Below are 25259 nucleotides of genomic sequence, written 5' to 3'. Positions count from 1 at the left end.
TTCACATGTGAGCAGTGAATCCAAGAGTCCCTTTCTCCAATCTTTATAGATGTTGGAGTAGTTAATAATATTTGGAATGGTCCTTCCCATGAAGGTTGAGTTGCTCCAGTTCGCTTGAAATTCTTGATATAAACTTTATCTCCTGGGTTCAGGTCATGCAGAGAAAAGTCTAATGTCCGGCTTGTACTGCAGCTCCGGATTCATGAAGTTCACGTAGTTTGTGCTATAACTCCTGTATATAGGAAGCAATAGTAATATCTCCCCCTAATAGCGATGTATAAGCCGGGGAGAATGGCTTAGCCTGTATAGGAGGATGTCCAAAAAGCATCTCAAATGGTGAAATATGTAAGGCTCCTCTAGGCCTACTTCTAAGATAAAATAGGGCCAGAGGGAGAATTTCAGGCCATTTTAAATGGGTTTCAGTGCATAATTTGCCAATCATAGTCTTAAGTTCTTTATTCATCCTCTCCACTTGGCCTGAGCTGTGGGGTTTATATGGAACATGGAATTTTGGAGTTATCCCCAAGCAAGAATATATTTGGTTTAAGACAGAATCGGTAAAATGACTCCCTCTATCGAAGTCAATACGTGCTGGCAGGGCAAAATGAGGAATAATTTCCTTTAAAAGTATCTTTGCAACAATATCTGCTGTGGCTCGGGTCGTAGTGTGACAAGGAAATCATTTAAAAGACTGATATATATTAATTTAAGGTTGCCAAGGAATTCAGCTATGTAATTCCTAAATGAAACTCAAGTCAGCAGTCAACCTTTTATGGAGTTTTTAATTACAAACAGGAGGAAGAAAGGTATTAGAGAGAGAGAGAGAAAGGGGAGAGAAGGGAATAGGGCTTAAATACCCCCTCTGTTTAGGCTGGGCCAAAAGGCCCAAGCCCTTAGATAGCTGAGGAAAAGAAAAGAGATCAGTCCCTATCACTCACGTGACCAAAATGGAGAAACAGTCTCAGGGGCTTCCACCTTCAGCTTCCTTCAGAGCAAGCTTCTCAGAGCGCAACCTCTCAGAGAAAAACCTCTCCAACCCACCCCCTCGTCCTTAGACCCCACTATCTTTAAGGAAACCATCCAAGTTCCCTCCCCTCAGTTCTCACATCTACCAATCACTGTCCATGTCTTCCCTGTGCCAATGGTGGCTCTAGCTTAACCCAGGACCACCCAGAGGTCTGTGGCTTTGCACATGTCTGTTGAAGGTCATATTCTCAAATAATTAAATCTTGATCCTTTGCTGCAGCCCTTCCTAAATCCTGTTAGGACTGAGTAGGGTGGAGATTGTATCAATTCTAAAATCAATCATGACTCAAAGAACTTCCTGTTCTATGCTTAAGCATAGATCAAAGCCCTTTCCATTGTTTAGCAAAAGGTTTCTGTCCTAAAGTAATCTTAAGAAGGGAGGAGAATGACCCTCCCATGCCAATGGGGTTCACATTCCAATAGACTATCAGTAGGAAATTTTTCAAGTATGAAATTTCCCAATGGTGAAATTTCCAACATTTATAAGTCTAAGAAATTTTAAGGTTTACAGTAGGAAATGCTTCCGGCCATCTGGTTAGTTGATCTACAATTACTAGACAAAATTTATAACGTCCAGCCTTTGGCATCATTATGAAATCTATCTGTAGATGTTCAAAAGGTGTGTAAGCCAGAGGACGTCCCCCAAAGGCTTTTCCACGATATGCATGTTGGTTATATGCCTGGCAGATAGGGCAGGCTGAACATACTTTAGAGGCTATAGTAGTTATACCAGGGGCTATCCATACTCTCTTGACAGAGTCCACGATGCCCTAGGTGCCAAAATGACCATTTTTGTGAATAGATTGGCAAATTTGGTTATAGAAACTTCTAGGGAGCAGGGGTTTTCCTTCAGATGACACCCATACTCCATTAATCTGTTTTGCTTTAAATTCTTGTTTCCATTTTTCCACTTCCTTTTCATTATAGGAAAGTGATAAATTTGAGTCATCAGTAGTTGTTAATGTTAGAAGTAATCCAGGTCCTTCTATGGCTGCTAGTTTTGCAGCGGCATCTGCTCAGTCATTTCCTCTAGAGACAGGGTCAGAGCCCCCTGTATGGGCAGAGCAATGAACTACAGCTAGGGCTTTAGGCAGTTTGAGAGCAGAAAGAACTTCATTAATAATTTCTGCATTAGCTATGGATTTTCCAGCTGAGGTTAAAAATCCTCTTTGGAGCCATAGCATCCCGACTAAGTGACAAATGCCAAAAGCATATCTAGAATTCGTATAAATTGTTGCCTTTTTATCCTTGGCAATTATACAAGCTTGTTTCAGAGCTATGAGTTCTGCTCCTTGAGCGCTAATGTTAGAAGGTAGTGAAGCTGACCCTTCAGTGGCAAATTCTGAGACTATGGCAGTTCCAGTGTAACATATGCCATCCCTCATAAAAGAGGAACCATCGGTAAATAAAATCAGATCTGCATTGTCTAAGGGAGTGTCCAAGAGATTATCTCGAGGCTTCTCTGCCATGGACACTAATGTTTCACAGTTTTGTAATGGTTCTCCTGAAGTAGGTAAATCTGGAAGCAAGGTGGCAGGGTTAAGAGTTGAACAGTGTTTCAAGGTAATATTTTCACTATTTAATAAGGTTATTTCATACCTTGTAATTCTCTGATCCGAGAATGCCTGTGTTCTATGTTTTATCAATAATGCTTCTATCTCATGTGGGCACATTATTGTTAATGGACATCCCAATACTAAATCAACGGTTTTTGTTACTAGTAAGGCTGTAGTAGCTACTCCTCTAAGGCATGGTGGTGCTCCTGCTGCTACTGGGTCTAGTTGGGCAGAATAATAAGCAATTGGGTGCTGAGAAGGTCCCAAAGTCTGAGTTAACACACCAGAGGCTACTCCTCTTAGCTCATGCACATATAAAGTAAATGGCTTGTTGTGATCTGGGATGCCTAGAGCAGGGGCAGACATGATAGCCTTTTTTAGATCTGATAGAGCTGACAAGTGTTCAGGCTCTAATTTGAGGGGGTTCAGGAACTGAATCCTTTGTTAATGCTATAAGGGGTTTAGTAATTTCCCCATAGCAAGGAATCCATTGTCTACAAAACCCTATTGCTCCTAAAATTGCTCTCAGCTGTTTCTTAGTGGTAGGAGCACTCAATTTTTGAATATTCTCAATTCGTTTTGGAGAAATATAACGAGCACCCGCAGTCAAGATGAATCCCAAATATTCTACTTTTTGGAGACACCACTGAACTTTATCCTTGGAGATTTTATGTCCTCTTTTGTGCAATTCCAAAAGGTGTTTGCTATCTTCTTGACATGTTTTTGCATCTGTTGAAGCCAAGAGTAGATCATCTACATATATGATTAATTTGTTATTTTTAAATGTTATATTGTCTGTGTCTTGGCTCAAAATTTGCTCAAATAAGCTCGGACTTTCGACATAACCCTGTGGCAGCCGACACCAGGTATATTGTGAGCCCTTCCAGGTGAAAGCAAAAATTTGCCTGGAGTTCTCATGTATTGGTATGGAAAAGAAAGCTGAACACAAGTTTACTACTATAAAGTATGTAGCTGTGCTAGGAATAGATGAAATAATAGTATGTATGTTAGAAACTACGGAGTGTCTCTTTATAACGTGATTATTCACTGCCTTTAGATCCTGTACAAATCTATAGATGTGCTTGCCATCGGGCCCTTTTTTTGGTTTTTTAATTGGCAGGATGGGCGTGTTGTATTCAGATTTGCAAGGGATTATTATTCCCTGTTCTATTAATGAGTTAATAACTGGTGTAATACCCTCAATTGCCTCCTTTGAGAGGGGATACTGAGGGATAGAAGGAGGTGGGCTAGATTTAGTTTTTATCTGCACAGGAACAGCAGATTTAAGTAAGCCTACATCGGAAGATGATGTGGCCCAAAGAGACTCCGGTATATCTTTAGGTATTTCAAAAGTGGAAGGCTCTTTTGCCTCTTGGTTTTCCGAGAGAAGTACAGGGAGTAAATTTAAAGATTCCTCTGGTACTTCTAATGATAATGAGCCACCTGGGGAGCAGGTTATTGTGGCTCTGAGTTTGCATAGAAGGTCCCTCCCCAGCAAATTTAAAGGGGAGTCAGGCATCAAAAGGAAGGAGTGTTGTACTTCTAGGGGTCCTACAGACACCATTCTAGGAGGAAGTCTTTTAACTCTTTGGGTTATTCCTGATACTCCCATTAAATTCTCTGAGCCAACAGAATAACATTGAAAATCAGGTGTTCTCTTTAATACAGACCAGGAAGCTCCAGTGTCTAATAGACAATCATAATAGGTATTACCCACCTTTAAGGTAACATAGGGTTCATTAGTATGGGGGGGAGCAGTGGATAGGGACAACGGGTAGTAGGACATCAGGGTTCGGGAAATCAAAGGTTGTATTCTCTGATTCCTGTGCCCCAGCCCCTCCCCCCCGGACACCATCATTGTGTTTGGGATATTCCTTGGGCACCCCCCTGAAGGGCACCTCTCTGAGGGTCATTAGTACCTGGAGTATTTTTTGGACGAGCGCCATTTCTCATATATTGTTGTTGTTCATTATCATTATAATTTTCTTTAATTGGAGCATTGTCATTATTTTCCCAATTCCTATTTCTATAATTCTGGTTTCTAAAGTTCTTATTTCTATATTCATTATAGTTATTTCCATAGTCATTATTATAATTTCTAGAATTCTGGTTTCTATAACCATTATCATCATTTCTATAGTTATTATTTCTGAAGCTATTATTAAACTGTGTATTCCGTCCAATCATCTTAAGAAAGGTTCTACATTCCATCATTTTGTGGCCCTTCTCACAGAAGTGGCAAGTAATGGATTGATAATTGGATTTCTGGAGAGGGGCAATTGTCGTTGGTTCATTATCATGCCCACTTTCTAATTTAGTTATCCTATCTATTAAATATCTAATTTTTTTCTTCATTTCCTCCATGTCATTATTTTCTTCCTCCTTTTCTTTGTTTCCCTTTAAAACATATTTAGCTGTTTTTCGCAATTCTTCAAGGTCCATATCTGACAATCTTGGGCATTGTGTTCTAAAATAATTCTTAATTGCTTTGCAAGAGTTATTTACAAAGATTCTTCTAACTTGTCTTAAACTACTCTCTTTAGTTAGGTCCCAATCTAAATATCTGTCCCCAAACTCGATTATTCTATCCATAAATCTAGAAGGTGTTTCTTCTTCCTTTTGCTTAATTTTTTCAAGTTCCATCCACTTATCTGTACTGTCTGCACATTCCTTCACTACCGTGAGGATGGCCTCTCTACAACAATATAGTTGTAGATAATCCTCAGGATTGTTATAGTCCTATTCAGGATCCTGAGATGGCCAATGTGCTGCATTACGCCCCCGGGTTTTGTTGACATGAGCAATTATTTTTTTCACGTTCAGTTAAAAAAGCCTGTAGTAAGTTCTCAACGTCCTTGTAAGATGGATTATACGAAAAAATATGTCTCCCATCTTTTTTGTTACTAGAAAAGGATCTTGTTCATATGTGGGGATATTTCGTGTAAATTCATTTCTTGGGGAGTAAACGGTATCCTATGTCTTAAAGTCACCACATCCCCATTCCGTCCTATTTCAGGTACTTCTCTTAGAGGAAAGAGGCCTCTAGTTGAATTTTGTACCTGTGGGTCAGTTTGACAAGGACAGGTTTCTCTAGGAGGACAAGATCTCCTTTGCATTGGAATTTGGTTTTCTGTAGGAGACGGAACATGAGAAACTGGGATTGCAGGGGAAGGGTTTTGGGGATTAAATTCAGTCAAGATTTGCACTGCACAAGAGAAGCAGTCTGTTAACTGGGCTATAGGGAAGGTGTTTTCCATCTCTATTTCAGGGAAGGAAATTTCCTCATTCAAAGGTTCAGAAACAGGTCTGTTTCTGGTAGAGTGGGTGTTTGCCAATTGATCCTGTAAGAAACATTTTAGATCTTCTAATTGGGCTTTCATTTTATCCTCAATTTTTTCTATTTTATCCTCAATTTTTTTTATTTTAGCATCTCTAAATATAGTATTGAGGAGTACAAAAATGACAGTACCTATTAATATAAAAATTTGGAGGTATCCTGCATTCCTCAATGCCCCTAATTCTTCAGCTGCCATATAATTGTCAAAGAATGTAGCACCCATTTTTATTTATATATTTTGTAATTTCACAAAACACGTGGGGAGCAGGGCAAAGCAACAAACTTTCCACAGGGTTTTTTTTTTTTAATCCAGTTAGTTGTTCCTTAAGGGAAAGGATATTTAGAAACAGCTCTTCCAGTCAGGACTTTAGGGTCCTGTTGCTGAGATTTAAAACAGCTGTTTTCTATCTAACTATCAGAGTCACACAGCTGGGAAGTATCCGAGGTCCAATTTGAACCCAGGACCTTCTGTCTCTAGGCCTGGCTCTCAATCCACTGAGCTACCCAGCTGTCCCTTAAGATTAAAGGGAAGAAAAAGAAAAACTGCTGATTCCAATTTAACTTAAGGAGAAAAGAGGAGAAAAAGTTTTTTATACTCATGTGTTCTAGCAGCTATGTCTTTAAGCCAAGTTTGTTGTTAAAAGGGACTAAGTGGTGAGACAGTAGAGTAAAAAGGCAAGGAATTTCAGAAGTTTATTGAGAGAATTCTTTAGACTCCCGTGTGGTCAGCCACAATGTGACAAGGAAATCACTTTAAAAGACTGATATATATTAATTTAAGGTCGCCAAGGAATTCAGCTATGTAATTCCTAAATGAAAACTCAAGTCAGCAGTCAACCTTTTATGGAGTTTAATTACAAACAGGAGGAAGAAAGGTATTAGAGAGAGAGAGAGAGAGAGAGAGAGAGAGAGAGAGAGAGAGAGAGAGAGAGAGAGAGAGAGAGAGGGAGGGAGGGAGGGAGAGAGAGAGAGAGAGAGAGAGAGAGAGACAGAGACAGAGAGGGGGGGGGGAGAAAGGAATAGGGCTTAAATACCCCTTCTGTTTAGGCTGGGCCAAGCCCTTAGATAGCTGAGGCAAAGAAAAGAGATCAGTACCTATCATTCACGTGACCAAAATGGAGAAACAGTCTCAGGGGCCTCCACCTCCAGCTTCCTTCAGAGCAAGCTTCCCAGAGCACAACCTCTCAGAGCAAAACCTCTCCAACCACCTCCCAGTCCTCAGACCCTGTTATCTTTAAGGAAACCATCCAAGTTCCCTCCCCTCAGTTCTTACATCTACCAATCACTGTCCATGTCTTCCCTGTGCTAATGGTGGCTCTAGCTTAACCCAGGACCACCCTGTGGCTTTGCACATGTCTGTTGAAGGTCATATTCTCAAATAATTAAATCTTGATCCTTTGCTGCAGCCCTTCCTAAATCCTGATACCCTGAGCAGAGTGGAGATTTGAAGTTCCAAGACCTGGTTCTGTCATTCCAAGTATCTCTATTGTATCGATTCTAAAATCAATCATGACTCAAAGAACTTCCTATTCTATGCTTAAGCATAGGTCAAAGTCCTTTCCATTGTTCAGCAAAAGGTTTCTGTCCTAAAGAAATCTTAATTAGGGAAGAGAATGACCCTCCCATGCCAATGGGGTTCACATTCCAATAGACTATCAGTAGGAAATTTTTCAAGTATGAAATTTCTCAATGGTGAAATTTCCAACATTTATAAATCTAAGAAATTTTAAGGTTTACACTAACCAGCCTTCCACCTAAGATTCCAGGAGATTCACAAGTTCAGGAAAAAAGGAGAAACATTAACATACCACTTCACGTACCTTCCCCTCCTGCAAATGGTGGAGTTATTAAGAAAAAGAAATGCAAGCAAAATGTTGGACCATCCAAACTGGATCTGTCTAAGCACAGCCATCATGGCAACTTGGTCAAATAAGACTGATAGAATTGCCCAAATCAGCTTTTCTGGCCCCTCATGTAAACTCCAACTGTAAAACGCTCACTTCTATTAAAAGAAATTGTCAGGTCTGGGCCTTGGAATAGGAGCAGTGCATTTGCATGTGACATGACTGTGGGCTGATCCTGATGGATTTCATGGCAGCTGCAGTTCAGGCCCATGGCCTTCCCAATAGCCAGAGACTTCTCATCAGGCTGAAGCATTTCTGTCCATTTGTTGTTTCCAAGCAGAAAGGACGATTCATCTCTTGCTGTTTTTTCCCAGTTCTCCATGCACCACTCTTATTTATGCCCTGGCAGTGGGGCTAGACCACAAAGTGCCCCCACCCCATATGGCAGAGAACCTGCTATGTTAATTACCAACAGGATGGGTGAAAAGAGAACCAAAGCCAGGCCAGGCCAAACTATCCACCCTGAGGCCTTTCACACTGTGCCTTGCCTGTCAAGATCTGAAGCAGAACATCTTTTTTATTACTGTGAAGTGAAGGAAGCCTCTGAGCTGCAATACACCCTTGGATAGGTTCATGGGATCTTCTCAGCTTCCCTGGTCTGTAGGGCTTCCAGTCTCCTCATTTCTCTGCCCCCCACACCAACTTAGTCCTGTCCCTTGAATGTATTTTCCTTTAGGATAATCAGAGGCAGAGGCCAATCCCCTCCCAACTTCTTCTGCTCTTCCTCATATTTGTGCACTCCTGGAGGACAGAGGCATCTCTGGGAGGTCTGCACACCCCACACCATTAAGGATGGGCTTCTTGCTATTCTGACATCATCCAGTACCACAGAGTCAAGTGTCTCTGGGAGGGCTAGGGAGTCCCATAGATCCCTGAAGTTCCACCCTGGGAAGGCTGAGTGCCATCTTCTGGGACATGGGAGGCCACAAGAGATTTGCTCTGATCAAATAAATAATTGATACAAAACACCCCCATTTTGCCAATAGTCTATTGACAGAAGCCCACCAGATTATAAAGCCTCAAAGCTTTGAGTTGGAGGGCCCTTTTGGCAGACTGAATTAAATAATAAATGTGATGAGGCGCTACTCACCGAGGGGGCCAGTCACCGGGCTAGGCGCTGGGGAAACAAAGACACAAATGAAAGGAGCTGCCTTCAAGGAGCCAACAACAGGTGGGGAGGGGTCCGTACCCCAAGGACACAGGTGGGGTTGTGTGGCGGTGGCAAGTAGCTGAGCTGCATATGCTCTGGAGAACAGGGATGCCGAGAGGTGCGGGGAAAGGCATGGGGACCACGAGCCCCAAAGCACCGAGGCAGGAGATGGATGGCATCCAGTGAACCAAGGGCCAACATAATGAGCATGGAGAGCATGTCCAACAGCACAGGAATGGGGGTGGGGGGGAAAGGGGGAAGAAGGGGGAGGAGATGCACTGGCCAGGGCACTCAAGGCTGTGGGAGCTTTCTGCATTTTACATCTGATGCAATAGGGAGTCATGGCCACTTCCAGAGCAACAGAGGGACAATCAGACTTCAGAGAATTTTGGCAGCCAGCCATGAGGAAGATGGATCAAAAGCAGGAAGGCTACTGTATCACTATACTGGCAAGGGGCAATAAGGGCCAGAACTGGGTTATGGTTTTGTGGGAGTGGTGAGAATGGGGTGGAAGCTAGCCTAGATATCTGTGGGATGGGGGAGAAGGCATAAGGCACAGCCAAGAAGGGCTCCTCACTGATTCCACAACAGAAGTGAGGATACTTAGTGGATGGATGAAACACCTAGATATGACATGTATGTCCAGCAAGCCTTTGGGAGAGTGGTAAGTGCTGGAGTGGGGAAATGGAGCCCTGATGAGTGACAGGGGCACAGTTTTTGGAAATGATGGAGCTGGAACTCAAGCCCATGTCATATGTTGCTACCTTTTATCATCTTAGTACACTATAGAACCACAGGGAAATATGAAATGAAGATCCTTTTGAATGGCTTCAAAGCCCTGGCACCAGAAAAGTAGGTGTTGGAGACCCTCTGAGTCTCAAGAAAAAGGCCTATGAGAATGGCACAATCTCTCATGTCCCAAGATAACCATTTGCCAGAAATGAGTTCCCACTTAATAAATCCCTCTTCCCTGGGCTTAGTCCAGAAAAAAAAAAAGGGCTCATTCTGAAAGGGTTTTGAAAATGCTCAGAGACAGCTGAAAAATACAAACAACTCTCTCCCATGCAGCCCCAACTGTATCCATTACAGACATCAAAGAGGCATGCTTCAAACAACCTGTCCTAGGGAAGATACAGTGCCTGATGCTGAGGGTGGAGCACTGAGGCCTCTCTACTCCTATCTAGCATCTGTTTGGCCTTGTACTTTCATGGGTGGAAAGAGCAAACACACAAAAGCTGTGGCCAAACTCAGGCTGCTGGGGTTTTTCCCTCTCCCTCTCCTAACAGTGCTGATGTTCTTAAAGAACCCACTCCTGTCCCATGGGAGGGAAGGGCTACAGGCTTCACTCCAAACCTCCTTGGTTCCTTCTTTAAGTTGATTTCTTTTAAAGATGCCTGGAAGCAGAGACCTCAGTTGTACCTGGGCCTAAGTACAGGGAGGAAGTGGCTGTGTGTCCCAACAGTTGGGGTTTTAAAAAGCCATTAAAATCCTACTTTCCATTTCTTGTTAACCCTGGAATATCCTGGCAATGATTTGGTCTAGAAATAAAGTAATCCCATGTCATCTAAGTGGCCTAGGTCATGCTACTAGTCCCCTGGCTGGATGCCACAGAGCACAGTGATGTCCATTTCCAGGTTCCTGACCACCTTTCTTCTCACAATAAGCTTATGACCTTTAGAGTCAGCCTGGACTCTTGGCCCTCACTTGTCTTTCATGGGGCAAACTGGCTATTCTGTCCTTGTCATGTCCTGCTTCTAGCCATCTTCTCTCTCCCATAGATGGATCATCTTAGTCCAGGCCCTTCTCCCTTGGATTTTACATAAATCCAGCCTCCTCCTTAGCTTCTCTGCTTCTAGTGTCTCTCATCTCCAATCTGCCCTCCACACGGTTCCCAAAATATGGTATTCTTAAAAACACTGGCCACATCACACTGCTACCTTACTTAACAAGTCAAGGTGGCTTCCTAGGGACAAAGGTTTTATTGGATAAAAGATGTTGTCCAACATTTAAAGCTGATTTTTCAGGGCTTCGTTGACACAACTCCTGTTAACATGTTCTCTGGGAGGGGCAGGGGGTTCTTTCTGCACATGACTGTTCTGGTTCCTCTTAAAGTTCCTGGCTCCCTATGAGTTCCTGTTGGGTGTTGATACCCATTATCTATCTCAGGTCTCTCCTGATCTATCCCCTCCCCAAAGGTGAAGATATCTCCTGAAAGCCCTTCCTGTTTCCTGCTATGAACTCAATGCTGTTTTCTTTGGTCAATGGGTTGCTGTGGCCCAAGGTGAGCATCTGTGCAATTGTCAGGAGAACACAGGCTCACGTTATGAAGGCTGTCCCCCAGAGCTTAGCATAGCCTTGCATACACGGAGAGGATGATCTTCAGAAATGTTTGTTTGAGCAGAATGAGGGAAGAAGCTCAGGAAAATGTTTGGAAATTCATCAGAGACAAAATTCACTTAAAAAAACAGGAATACAAAAGTCCCTATTTTGTGCAAGAAGCCTAGAGAAGATGGAGATTATAGTAGAAGAGAACAGGATGCCCAACTATAGTAGTGATGATCCCAGAGACTTTCTGGGGTAGAAGTGCAGAATCTGGCTCTGGAAGGATGTGTTTTGTTGGAGGGAGACTGGGGGCCTGGATCAGCCACAGCTAAGGAGGCCTTCCTGTATGGAGCAGGGCAACTTTTGGGCAATAATCCCAGATGCACAGCACATGGGGTAAGACCCAAGAAGGCCCAAAGAGAAGGGGAAACTACTATCAGGGAGTGCTCTGGGTCCCTTGGACAGGATGGTGAGAGAGCGCACAAGTGACAAGGATTCAAGAAACCCTGTATGGGCTCAAGTTGTCCTCTCCTCTGTCTATATCTGTCTTACAGTGGGTATCTCTCTTCCCCTTCCTTTTCTATCCATCTCCCCCTCCCTCCCTCCCTTGGCTGGTCTCTGCCCTGTTTCTGTATCTCTCCTCAAGTGACCCTCTCCTTCTGCCTCTCCCCCACGCCTCTCATCCTCTTCTGTTTTCACCTCTCTCTTCCCAAAGCTGTGCAGTTATTAATTTCTTGATGTGCTTGAATGATCATTTCCTGTTTTGGAGGAAGGAATGTGGGAGTGGAGGCAGGTTCTAGACTAGATAAGAACCTTGTGGAAGTGGCCCCTCTGTCTTCTTACATGAGACTGAACAGGTATGGTCTGCTAAGTGCCCTCAATTTGGGGAGAACAAACTTGAAGACAACTACTGACAGAAGAGATGGGGTTCTAGGGCTGAAGATTCTACAGTGGGAGTCAGCTAAGGGTCAGGGGAAAGAAACCAAAAAGAAACACTTTCTAGAGAGGAGGAGTGACCAAAGGAGCAGAGTTCAATGCCTGGGAACTCTTCAAGCTTCCTATAAGAAGACATAGATGTAGAGATTGGCTGGAGGGTGTCATTTGTGGTTTTGGGTGGCCCTGTCACACACAAATGACTGTCTCACATGGAGTTAGTCCCAACAGGTAGTAAGCTCTCCATTTCTAGAGCCTTTCAAGCAGAGATGCATGAGATCTTGTCAGGGATGTTAAAAGGGGTTCTTTTCTGAGGCTTGGGACAATTCAAATAGCCAAGGTGGCCTCTCAGAAACTCAGGAGACCCTGTGACTTGCCCATTTCTCCATTTTTGGGGGTTCATTCTAGGCTACCTTTTGTCTCTTGGGACTTTCACCCCCCCCCAATGACCTGTACTCTGCCCATGTCCCTGGGCTCTAAAAGGCTTCGACCCTATCTGGCCTAGAACCAAGGCTCCATGCCACTTCTTGGCCTTTCTGGCCACACCACACATGCCGTTTTAGCCTTGGCCTATTTGCAGCCCTACCTTTGGGAGGGCTTTGTATAATTGAGATCCTTCAGGGCAAGGAGTGTCTTCATTGCTTTTCTTGGCACTCTCCACACTTAGTAAGCACTTAATGGATGTTCATCTGTCTGTCCATTTTGGCCTCTATTTACCTCTATATCCCCTCCTCTCCCTCTCCATGTCTGTCTCACTATCTCTCTCTCATTCACTCTTTCTAGACACCAACTACACCAACTGAGTTCAGCCTGGAGAGGCTGGTCCCCAAAATCATGGCACGAGGGGATGAACTGTTTCAGGCAGTTTGTATTGACAATAAACAAAAGGAATTGCACCTCTCACTGGAGTGAGGTGGCTGGAACATCAAACTGAAGAAATCACAGATTCTCTGGCTATTTAAAGGCTCTGAGTAGTTCCTATGATGGCTAGTCATGCTCCCAGTCAGCTCTGGGCCTGCTCAGGGACATGTATGTATGTATGTGCATGTAAGTGTACACCCTGGCATCTTCTCCAATAGGTGCTCACTCTGCAGGCAGGGGTGTGGAGGTGGAGGTAGGATGGGGGAAGATCTGCACTGCCCAGAATACCCAGCACATGCTCTTGCTGAATGGCATCGGAGCAAGCAGACTTAAATGTCTTGATGTAGGTGGCTATGCTTCCAAGCAAAGCTGTGGCCCTGGCACGAGGAGGGAGGGCAGGTGGTCACACGCAGGGCTCACCTGTAGGGGTATCCATGGTACTTGGAGCGGAAGATGGACAGCAGAAAGCTGAAGAAGAATACCACCAGGCCCAGTCCTACCAGGCAGATGACTGCAAAGAGACAAAATGTATGAGCACAGGCACTGCTGACCAACTGTCCCATCCCCACAATAGCCCCTTTTCGACATGACAGGTGACCACTGGCTGGCTGCCTCCTGGGATGAGAGGCACCTGTAAATGAAAACCCAATGGCCAGAAACCATGCTGGCTCCCGTTTTCCATTACTCTCTGCCATGAGCTATGCCAGGACTGCTGAGGGCCTGACATGTTTTTCTATCTGTCCAGATGTGACCAAGTGCAAAAAAGACCAGGTGTATTCACAAGCTATGCAACCTCAGAAAGGCGGACTCTTGTGCCACAAATGAGTGAGCTTTGGTACAACTTACAGAAGAATACAATTTTAGATTATTGGCAAGTCCAATCTTTAAGTTAAACTCTCCTCAATGACACTGAATTATAGAAGAGGTTGGCCCTGAGCTTTCTGTACAATTGAGTATGACTGTAGACATAAACAAAAACATTTATTGAGTGTCTACTGTATGCCAAAAAAGTGTTAGGCACCAAGAAATACAAAGAAATTGGGCTGTTTTATGCAGATTCTATTCTACTAAGGGAAAAACCTATCCATGCTGCCCATTTTTCCTTTCCCCGACCAGTAGGTTTGAGCCAACTAGGTCTCCTTGCTCAGGATTGAAAGGGAAGCCAGCCACCCAAAACCCAACTGAACAGTAAAGGGTGAGGTCAGTGTGAAAAAGGAAGGATTTGAGAAGCTACAAAGACAGTTGTTGTCCAGGTCAGGGAGGCAAAAAGCCACTACCAGCAGCTGGAAGCCTTGCCTGCCAGCTGTGCTGGAGAGAGAAAGCCAGCTCTGGACAGGACCCAAGACTGGACCAGATAGATACGCACTCATTTCTTTTATCCTCTGATGTGTTAGGAGATTAAATTGAAAATAAGTAGGGTCATATTAATGACTCATGGATAAACAGTCACTTTTCAGGGATTTATTTTTTAGACTCCCATTAGCACTAACTTTGGCTCTCTGTGAGGCTCTGAGAATGGGGGAGAGCCTACAGTCACATTTAGAAAATGTGGGCCTCCTGGCTGCCCCATGCATGTTACCCTCCCTCTCCCAATCAGGATTGGCCTCTTCCCTAGCTGTTTCTCTTGCCTGGAATGTTGTCCCAGGTATCAGGATGAACTCCCACTGCCACTGTCTGCATCTGTATACATGGTTGTTGGCACATGGTTTTCCCCCCAGCTTGGGAACAGGGCCTGTGTTGTTCTTTGTGCCTCCCAGGGCATGCAGAGTGCCCACAGGAAGCACTAAAGAATGCTTCTTAACTGATCCTTCCCCAGAGGATTTACTGTACTGCCCAGTGATGTGCATTTGAGTTATAATTCTTGACTGCCATTTTGTTAATGACTCATTACTAATCCAGACAGTGATAGGCTTGCTGTTTCTATTTCCCCACATCCACATGGCGATGTCAGCTTCGTGTGAGCAGCAGCCAGGGTATATATTCAATTTCCCACATAACTTCAGCTAACATGCAATCCTGCCGAGGGCAGGCACTCAGTCAAGAGTGATTCAGGAGCTCTGGGTGTATCATACCTGACCCAATCTCTCTCTGGCCATGCATTAGATTGTTATCAGTCTTTCTGCAGATGAGAAAACTTGGGGGAGGGGGGCTGTCAGGGAAGTCAGAGAGCCTAGATTCACTACTGACTGTATCCCAGTCTGTCAGCTCCTGATCATTCTCTCCAATTTTCTTTAAGAAGAAACAAACCTCTCTCCGCAGCCCCTGCCTAGGTTTCTAGGCACCAGGCAGTTTTATAGAAGATTACTTACTTCTTCTCTTACTCACATCCCCTTTGGAGGTGGCAGCTTCATTGAGCAAGACCATCCCCATGGTGATGGCAGCATCTAGACAGTTGTCAAGGAAACAGCAAAAGAGCAGAGACCAGTCAAAGCCGCAGGATATGCATGACACTGATTCTCCCTGCCAGCTCCAGACCCAGGAGGGAATGGAATATTTAAACTGCACATACATGCGCACATACCTATTCACAATGAGGTCAGCAGAAGATTGGGGGGGAGGGAAGGAAATAAGGGGAGAGGGAGACAGAGTGAGACAGAGACAGAGAGAGAAACAGCATGTCTAGGACAAACCTACGCAGAGCCAATTAATCAGGAAATAAGTGGAGGAAATCATATGCCCATGATCCCTTGCTTCCCAACAAGGACACTGGGGTGAGAGGCCTTGCCCTTGGTCAGTCCAGGTCCAAGGAGTAGACTCAGGATTTGAGCTCAGGGTTCCTGGCTCCAAGCTTGGCTGGAGGCCCTGCAGTCCCCCTGGGGGTGCTCCTTATCTTGGTTTGTCCTGCCTCCTCCATCTGTGGCTTAAAGGATACTCAGCAGTAGGATGATGTGTGATTCGGCCACAAACTGAGCCTGGCTGCTCCCATGGATGTAACTCTGCAAGACAAGGAGAGGATGAATGGTTTAGAGTAGGGGGAGAAGCCAAAGTGTATATGGGGGTAGCCCCACAATCACATATACGTCACTAATGGCACACTGCTGGAGGTGGCTGCTGCTGGCACTTCTGGGTGGGATCATCAATTTATTAGAATTCAGGGCAAACTTATGATTAGTTAGTGCAAAGGTCAGTAACATAGGCAACAGATTCTGGGGTTCATCTACTTAACTGCTACTGTTTTAACCATCAGATGAGTGAGGGATCTAATGGCTGGGAGTCTGGATCAACTCTTCCTATATCCAGGATGTAGGTGCTGGGGAACAAGCTGAAGATGCTGCTGTTGGGCCACAGTTCTAGGGGAGTCCTTCCAGGAGCCAGACCCTTTATTCCTTCAAAGAAGTCTTCTCTGGACTTGGGGCTAGACTAGATCCAGGACCAAGGCTGACCACTGAGTCAGGCCTGCACTTCTGCTTCTTTAGGTATAACCCAACCCAGAAACAGAGAAGCATATACTCAGTTATCTTCTGGCTTATTGTTGCCCAAGAGCTGAGGCTGGCTTCGACATGTTCCCCCCCAACCCAGGCTCTAAAGCTTTGGGTGGTACAGTCCAGGCTGGATGAGAGGAGCTCACTAGAGCTTCTTTAACTTTGTGGGATGGCCCATGGTTCCCAGACCTTCTGGTTTAACTCCCTTCTTTCACAAAGAAGGAGGCTAAGACCCAGGGAAGGAAGATGCCTTGCCCAAATCCCCAAGATTACAGTAGGTGGCAGGGATAACCTAAGCCAGGGTCCCCTGATTCTACAGCCAATAAGTGCTCTTCCCACTGGACCGCACCATCTCATTAAGACCTCTTCTCCATCTTTGGGTATTCTCTTTCTCAGCAGTTGGGCTTGGTTGAAACCTTTCATATCTTTTCTTTACAGGAAGTTTACTCTTCCTTTTCAGATTTCCAATTACTTCAAGAATTTTATATATATAAGGCCACAAACACAGCATCTACTGGAGATCCTCTGACTCCCAGCAATCTCTTCCTCCTCAAGGCATCCTTCTCAACTCCACCACCCCCAGCCCCATATTGGTTATTCTTCTCTGTGGGCATATTGTAACTCCAATAGGAATGTCAGCTCTTTGGGGGCAAGGCCTAATTGCCACTTCTATTTTAATACACTGAGTAGCTTGTGCAGGGCCCTGTTCACAGTAGGTCCTGACATGATGTTAATGGCAGTGAATGGCTCTTTCCTACTTCTAACTCCCACTCTTCAGAATGCTAAAGGATTTTTAAAAGGTAGAAAAGAGAAAATAATGGGACTTAATAAACAGGCAACAGTTTGTAACATTTTCTTCAAAGCTGAAGGCAGCTTTTTTAAATGAGTCACCATTATTCAGCTTCTAAATTAACTTTAGCAATTAGCCTTCTGTTGGAGAAACATACACAATCACTGAGAGAGATAGAGAATCTTTTTTCCTGTATAAGATGTCTTTAGATGCAAAGTACACTTTTTTTTACTATATTGGTTTTTCTAAGTAATGTAAAAATAAGAGACTATGCTATAGTGGATAGAGAGTTGGCCTTAGAGTTGGGACAACCCAGGTTCAAATGCTGTTTCTGTTTCATGCTTATTGTGAGACCTCATGTCTAGGTGAGGTCCCCCTGAAGGCCCCAAGCACCTCCCTAAGATAGTGAATGCCAGAGAAAGAAAGCACCCCTCTGCTGAGGGCAAAGGTCCTCCCAGGGAGCCCCTTTCTCAGATCAAACAAACAGGTCTGGTTAGAAAAGACATCAGAAACAGTGAAATAATCAGAACAGCAATTTTAGAGGAACAACGCAGAGTGCTGGGCAGGCAAATAAATGGTATCGATGAGAAGATGGCAAGTGGAAGAGAATCACAGAAAATCCAGAGCTGCTAGCCAAGCAACTGCCTAACCAGCCACAGCAATATTATTTTTTTCGTTACATATGAAACATACTCTAGACGCAGATGTGAAAAAGTGAAATTAAAGGTGATGTACTGTTTTGTGAAATCCCAACAATCTACACAAATAAAAAAGAAAAAATACTCTGAGAAGCTGACATAAAACATGTGTGTAGAGCACTCCTTGTTATTTCCCAATTATGAACAGGCTTCAAAAGCCCCGTCTGCCAAATATCCTTCAACATTTAACACCAGATCATCACCACCTTTATCATTATTATAAATATGAAAACTATAAACTTGATATAAAATCTTAATAGTTTGTAGATTAGAAATGGCCATTGTGACATGTGCGAAACAGTTGAAGTAGATAAGAGGGTCAAGGTGGCTGATTTTTGTGGGTAGAGAGAATTTTCACACAGGGAATCTATCCCCACCACTCACCCACAATGTTCTCAGTGGCCTGACCATCTAACCCCCCATTGATGGGATGTCTCTCTCCTAGAATGATGTGCTAAGGGCTTTTAAACTGGGTGCCCCAATCTTGGTCTGAGAGATCTGGAGGAGTGGGTGAATGGACAAGGCCTCAGCCCCTAACTATCATTTTGTCATGGGCTCGTGAGGGAACATCATCAGAGCCACAACAGAGTCCTTGAAACAAGCACCTTCAGTGAGTTTGTTAAAAGCTCATCTGGAACTCCAGCAGAACTGTTTAATTTTTTTGTTCTTTTTCTAACTTCTTCCTGCTTTTGGGATCTGTTGATCAATGACTGACATATGTGTGTGTGTGTGTGTGTGTGTGTGTGTGTGTGTGTGTCCTCACAAGCATATGTGAATGCATATCCAAATGAATGAATGAAGCCAGATTTCCCTCAGGAGGCATTAACACTGACAGATATATCAACAAGGCTTTTTTAACAACCTTATTCTTGGTTAGAACATCTCAACTTAAACATATGATGTTAAAAGAAAAACAGAGAGAAAACTGAAGAATACTGCTCACTCCTGCTCTCAAACACGCCTGGCTCTGGCTCCCATTTTCTACCTGAATCAAGGTCATAGAGGCTCACCCAGTTTACTTAGGTAGTTTACCTGTATCTGGTGATGGCACCTTCAATATGGTACTGGGGAGCTTTATGAGCAAGGTCCTGGCAGGTAGTTTTCCTTATCCCAAACTGGATCATTGGTTGCATTTTTCCAGCTGGGTTATTCTAATGACCAGACCAGAGTGGACTTTCCATGGATGAATTATGTGTGATTTAATGGTGAAACCATGAGGGCCTGCTGCTAGGTCATTGAAGGTTTTATCTATACTACAGCTTCCCTTCCCAGTGAGATCAGTACTATATACGAATGCTTTCTAGGAATTTCTGGAAAATCCTAAGAGGGGCCAAATGTTTATGCCCTAAGAAGTTCTCTGATTTTGTAAGGGTTCAGGCATCTTTCTATGGCTCATTCTCAAGAAACAAGCAAACAACAACAACAAAAAAACAGACAGAAAAAGTGAGATTCTGCATTTGCTAGTGGGAAACTAAATGTTTCCAAAGACAAGAAATTTTTCTTGTCTTCAGCTTATTAGCCTTCTCTAGGCTTTTTGGCCTTATTAGATTTCTGGCTGCAAGGAATTTACTGATTAATGTGCAGTAAATGGTCCCTCAGCGCTGTCACTCAAAGGATCAAACTCTCCTTCCTGACACCAGCCACAGAGGAGTTCTATCACTGAGACATAAGGGCAGACAACTTTAAGACCAATTTATAAAGATCAGAAAACTGTGAAAACAGAGATACAAAGTTAATGTCTATACAGTTACCTTCAGAGGGCATCACAAATCTACTAATGATCTATTCCAGCCCCTTTATTTTACAAATGGGGAAACTAATGCCACCAGCACTCACTATGCCCTCTAATGAGTACTCAAACACTAATAGTATCTTGGAGCTAGAAAGGGATCCCAGAAATCCTATAATCTTGGGTCTTCCCCAGGTCCTATTCACACACATTTCACAAGCTTTGGGGGCATTCTGTGTTTGTGGGTACTGTCCTCTGAACTCCATGAGGGCAAGGATTAGGTCTTCTTCATTCCTGCATTCATTCAACAAATGTGCATTAGGCACCACCTAAGGGTGTTGGGTAAGAAAAAAATGAATCTCTCCCCCCCCAGGAACTTAAGGCAACAAAGATAAGTGATCAGGAGAAAATGCCTGCAAGAAAAGGTCAGGGTGGGGAAGAGGACATTGAAATAGCACTTGAGCTGAATTATAAACCAAGGATTCTATAAGGTGGCCATAAGTAGGGGGCTGCTGCAGGCACTGAGGACAGTCTGTGCAAAGGTCCAGAGATGGGAAAGAGAAAAGTCACTCTTGGAAACAACTAGTCAGACATACTGGTGTGGAACCCACAGCACATGAAGTAGAGGAATACCCAGGAAGCCAGGATAAGACAAAGGAGAGTCAGCCTGGGCAGGGCTTTCAGCACCAAGGGGAGAACTTTGGATTTTCTCCTAGTGCCCCATGGGAGCCAAGGAAGTTTCTTGAATGGGGGAGTAAACCTGGAGGATCTGGCCAAGGTGGGGCTGAGGGAAGGGTGAGGGTCATCTCACTGAGGAGACATTAGGCTCCATGGAGATATGCAAAACCTTCTTTGAGCTATAGTCACTACAGTGTGGCCTTCTAAGAGCTTGTGGAAAGCTATAGAAGTCTTTACATTCATAAAACATTTCTTTGGTCACTGAGTGCCACATATTAGAAAAGGATAAGCATCTTCAATGTCTAAAATACAAATTGTGCAGTGCTTCACCTTTAAAAAGGCAACAATAATATATAGAATCAAACAAAATAACAAGTTCTTATTTCTTCAACTATATATATAAATAGCAAAATAATTGCTATTTTGAAGCATTAGAGGGCACAGAAGTTCTGGGAGGATATCCATAGTCACACACACACAAAAAAGGAAAAAAATCAATCCTAGACCCTATTTCTTGGGAAAAGAATATTATTCAAATTAGATTCGAGACAAAATTTAAATGTGAATAGTGTGTGGATTTTTTGACCTTTATGGAGTCAGAGTACACAAGAGGAGGCTGATCAAACAAAGAAGCTCTGAAGGCCATTCTACCCCAGCCAAGTCACAGTAGTCACTCAGTTTCACACCTCAAAAAATGAGCCTTCAGTGTCTTACACATGAATAGGATAAATTCTGGAGCTCATGCTCACTGACAGGAATGGCTCTTTTTAATACACACACATGCACATGCGAACACACACTCAGGTACACTTCAGTCATATGTATTGGGTAAAAAACAAACAATGGAGACTCTTGCTTCTTGATGAATTACTCAGGTGGTCCTTTGTGTCCACTGCCTCCTATATAATCCTGACCTTTCCTTCCCTCCACCCCCCAGCCACATATAAAAGAAGAAAAACTATTAAAAAGCTTTCACTGATGTAATCTATACACATTTCAGATCTCTTCCATTCCATCCAAGAGCCCCAAAGGGCCCCAGTCAGCTTTTCTACCAGGAAGGTGCATATCACTACAGTCAGACTCACAAAGGCGCCCATTCAAAGGTCTATGGGTATTCATGAGCTGACAGCCATCCCTCCTTTTCAGAATTCCAGAGCCAGCTGGATCCCTCTCCCTTCCCCAGTGCCATCCACATACATCTTTGTCCAGTAACCCCATCATTTTCAGCCAAAAAAGGGGAAGCACATGAAGAGAATGAGAAAGGGAAGAAAACATTCCTTCTCCTTCTGAGTCTCCCAGCAGCCAAACTGGTCAAGTTCAAGTAAAAAAAAAAAGTACCTCTCATAATCATGATTTGAGAGAACAAAAAGTTCTATTCCAAAATGAGGAGGCATCCAAAGGGAGAAGATTAGCACCTTATACACCCAGAATTTCACAGGAGATGGATGCCAGGGCTTTGTGTACTTAAACTCAAATTCCCAAAGTTCAGGCAACAAATGAGAGTAAACCTGGTGGTCTGGAAAAAGACTATAGAAAGCAATGCTTTCTACATAAGCAGCAGGAGAGGCAAAGGGACTTGGGGGAATAGTGGTAGGAGCTTCCTCAGCTGGGAATTCCTTAGAAAATGTCCTCCAGCATACATATCAGAAGAGGCTACTCTATTCTCCCTCTCCATAGCATTTGAAGACATTTCTCTCATCATCTACCCCTCTGTCCAGCAGCTCAATGGGAGCATTTCCTCCGTCCCGACTGGGGTAAAGCGTGGCTGACAAGGGTGTGAGGGTTGTAGTATGGGCACTAAAAGGTTCATCATCACTACCCTAGACCAATGAATTCACAGATCCTAGCTTCCTCTCCCATACTCATTTAGACCCATTCTCCATAGAATCAGAAAGCAACGAGACACTCACAGGTCAGAAAATACAATTAAAAATGGCTAGAGGGACACAATTCTTAAAGTTAAAAAAGAAATAGTACTTCAGATAAGATGGCTACTAGGCTCTACCTCCTCATTTACCATAGCAATTTAGAGGCAGCAAGTGCTATGGAAGGACAGGATCCTGGGCCTGGAGGCAGTAAGATGTGAGTTCAAATCTAGCCTCAGATATTAGCTGGCTGACCCTGGGTGAGTCACTTCCCCTCTCTCTGCCTCAGTTTCTGAAATGAGGATCATCAAAGACCCTCCCTCCCTAGACTACTGTGAGGATCCAATGAGATCATATTTATAAAGTACTTACTCAGCACAGAGCCTGGCACATAGGAGGTGCTAGATACATGTTAGTTAGTGTGATTATTATGATTGGCCATGGAAGGCCAGAAAACCATCCTTGTCGAGAAGGAAGAGCTCCCCTCCAACTGGTTACATAATCTTCCCCAAGACTGAGCCTTTGATACTTCGAATATCAAAGAAACTATTATAGCCTTGAGAAAGGCTTGGAGGGGAAGCAAGCATAGCCTATGTTGAACAAGTGTCACACCTATCATATTAAGTTATCAATTTAGGAGCAGATCCCTTTATAGACAGACCTTTGGAACCCAATAGCCATGCTAGCAAGGGTCAAGAGCTCATAACCTTGTCAGAAAACAAGCAGCACTGAGGGCTTCTGTATCTACTAATACTTCTCTCCTGATCAGCAATGATGGCTACCCTCTCTTTCTACAGTTAAGACATTCACCAAACAAATTGGGATACTAGAGGGTGGAGGGCCATGGAAACAATAAATAGATGCCCATATTTTAGTTAATAAATGTATAATTCATTTTATTTATAGGCTAACATAGTCAGATTTGTAAATAAAATCTTTGTATAGGAACTTACCACTTGTCCATTCTGAGGGTTCTTATGAGCATAAGGAGGTCCACGGATGTGATTCCACATTTGTCCAGATGTCATAGCAAAGACCACACACTGAAAAATGGATATATTCAAATGATTAATTAAAAACCAGAAAATACAAACTGCTACTTATTTTATTTAGCAAATTCAATTTGTTTAGTTTAGTTTTGTAGTTTATTTAGTAAATTTGGTTTTTCAAAAATCTGTAAAAGATTTAAGATACTATCTATAAAAAAAAAAAAACAACCCACCACTTCCATCTTTGATTTTTTTGAATGTCTATGGGATTGTGTGGACTAAAATGACCTGGCCTCTTGAGCAACTGGAAGAATCCACTCATCCCTGGAAGAATGCCAATAATATATGGTGGCAGGGATTTTTTTTTCATATCGTTGCAATTCTAAGATTTAGAACAGGGTCTACATAAGAGTATAATAATAAACACTTTTTAACAAAAAAAGAATTGAATCTTAGACATCTGTCAGTAGGAATCGACAGATTTAGGGTGGGTTTTCTATTCAAGTTAGGTCTACTCAAACAAGTAAATAACATTAAATGAGAATATATATGTATATGTGTATGTGTATATATGCACACACACACACACACACACACACACACACACACACACACACACACACACAAACTACCAGACTTATGGTGGATAAAATACAAATTAGAGGGTACCTATACTCAGAAACTTACAATTTAGAAGTAAAAGCAGAGACAGTAGTAATGCTGAGGTTAATCTATAGCCCCATCTCTGGAAGTGCTGTCACTGCCATTGCCAAGCCAAAAGAAACATAAAGGATGATGGGCTATTTGTCTGTTCCATAGGATGCTATGACCAGAATAATCATGGTAGTGGTAAAGTCTCTCCACATTTGGATGGGTTGATTGGGTTGGATCATATTTGGGACTCTTTGGGGCTTTTCATGATCACCATCTGCTACTGTCAAATCCCTAACTTTAATTCCTTACACTCTCCATTACTGAGTCTTGGGCCACTGTTTTAGTTGGGAGAGATAAAAAAAATTAACATTACCTCTGATTTCTACTGTATTGTATTTCTATTGTTTTATAGTGTAATTAATATTTATGCTGCACTGATTTTTAGAATTGTCAGTATAAAAAAATGTGGTCTGTCCAAATCTGAATTGGCTTAAGGGTCTAATCAAAGGTGAGTAGTGCTATAAAAAGATCATGCTCCTAGTCCGACTCCACAATTTTCTTGCCACCATTTTAATCTGGGATTTTGTTGTTGACTATAAACTAGGGGTAGTTTGCCAATCAATCACCAGAGAGTCTTAGTTCAGGTGGGCCTGATTTTCTAGCCAATATTACAAATGGCACTTGAGCCCCATAAGGCAGTTAATATTCTTTTATTGTCAGCGAAGGCATGATTAGCCACACCTGAAGGACAATCCACTTTCCCTAGATGTAGTTAATTGTAAGGCTTCCCAACTATTCCAACCTTCCTTTCTCTCTTTTCCTGCATCTCAAAAAAAAAAAAAAGGTTTCTTCTGTGCCATCTGGATCCCTGGCTTTCCTGAGGTTGCCAGTGACCCATTTTATTAACAACTATATGCATCCCTGTTGGTACTGTTACCTTGCCTTGGGAAAACAGGCCTCAATCTGCCTCAGTCTAATTTTCCTTGCCAGACAGGATGGAACAGAGAGGTCATAGTCACAAGGGAGAGGCCCTAGCTATACACAGAACAAGGAATAATTCCCAGAAACACAATTGTGAGGCTCTGGATCCAACCTCAGCCCTGCACATAAGTCTGTGGAGGAATAACTAGGCAAGCGACCAAGACCAAAGGGAGATAATTTAGACTCCTGACTCTAAAAAAATCATCCCAGAAGGCTGAGTTCAGAGAAGTCTACAAAAACTCAACAGCAAACAGGCAAGTGACTTGAGCCAGATCAGGAACATGGAGAATACAAGCCAGGAGGGCAGACACTCAGCTGTTAAAACAGAAGCAGAGCCCTCCCCCCTTAGAGAGCAGGGTCTTCT

The 25259-nt window shown here is 43.2% G+C and overlaps 1 protein-coding gene across 2 annotated transcripts in view; it reads right to left on the bottom strand.

The window, feature by feature from the left end:
- The window catches only part of TUSC3 (tumor suppressor candidate 3), a 69160-nt gene that overhangs the window by 7340 nt on the left and 36561 nt on the right, over positions 1-25259 (bottom strand). The window contains exons 6-10 of one of the 2 annotated variants that reach the window (XM_007495630.3): positions 23225-23314; positions 15962-16025; positions 15399-15473; positions 13510-13600; positions 8914-8940 (exon numbers count right to left, since the gene is read on the bottom strand). In XM_007495630.3, coding sequence (XP_007495692.1) covers positions 8934-8940; positions 13510-13600; positions 15399-15473; positions 15962-16025; positions 23225-23314 — 327 coding nt within the window. In that variant the 3' untranslated portion in view covers positions 8914-8933. The remainder of the gene's footprint in view (positions 1-8913; positions 8941-13509; positions 13601-15398; positions 15474-15961; positions 16026-23224; positions 23315-25259) is intronic. The other variant, XM_007495629.3, reaches the window with a different exon arrangement.

Source organism: Monodelphis domestica, chromosome 6 (genome assembly GCF_027887165.1).
Source record: "Monodelphis domestica isolate mMonDom1 chromosome 6, mMonDom1.pri, whole genome shotgun sequence".
In the NCBI taxonomy this organism is placed as follows: domain Eukaryota; kingdom Metazoa; phylum Chordata; class Mammalia; order Didelphimorphia; family Didelphidae; genus Monodelphis; species Monodelphis domestica.
This window is presented reverse-complemented; position numbering and strand designations above follow the sequence as displayed.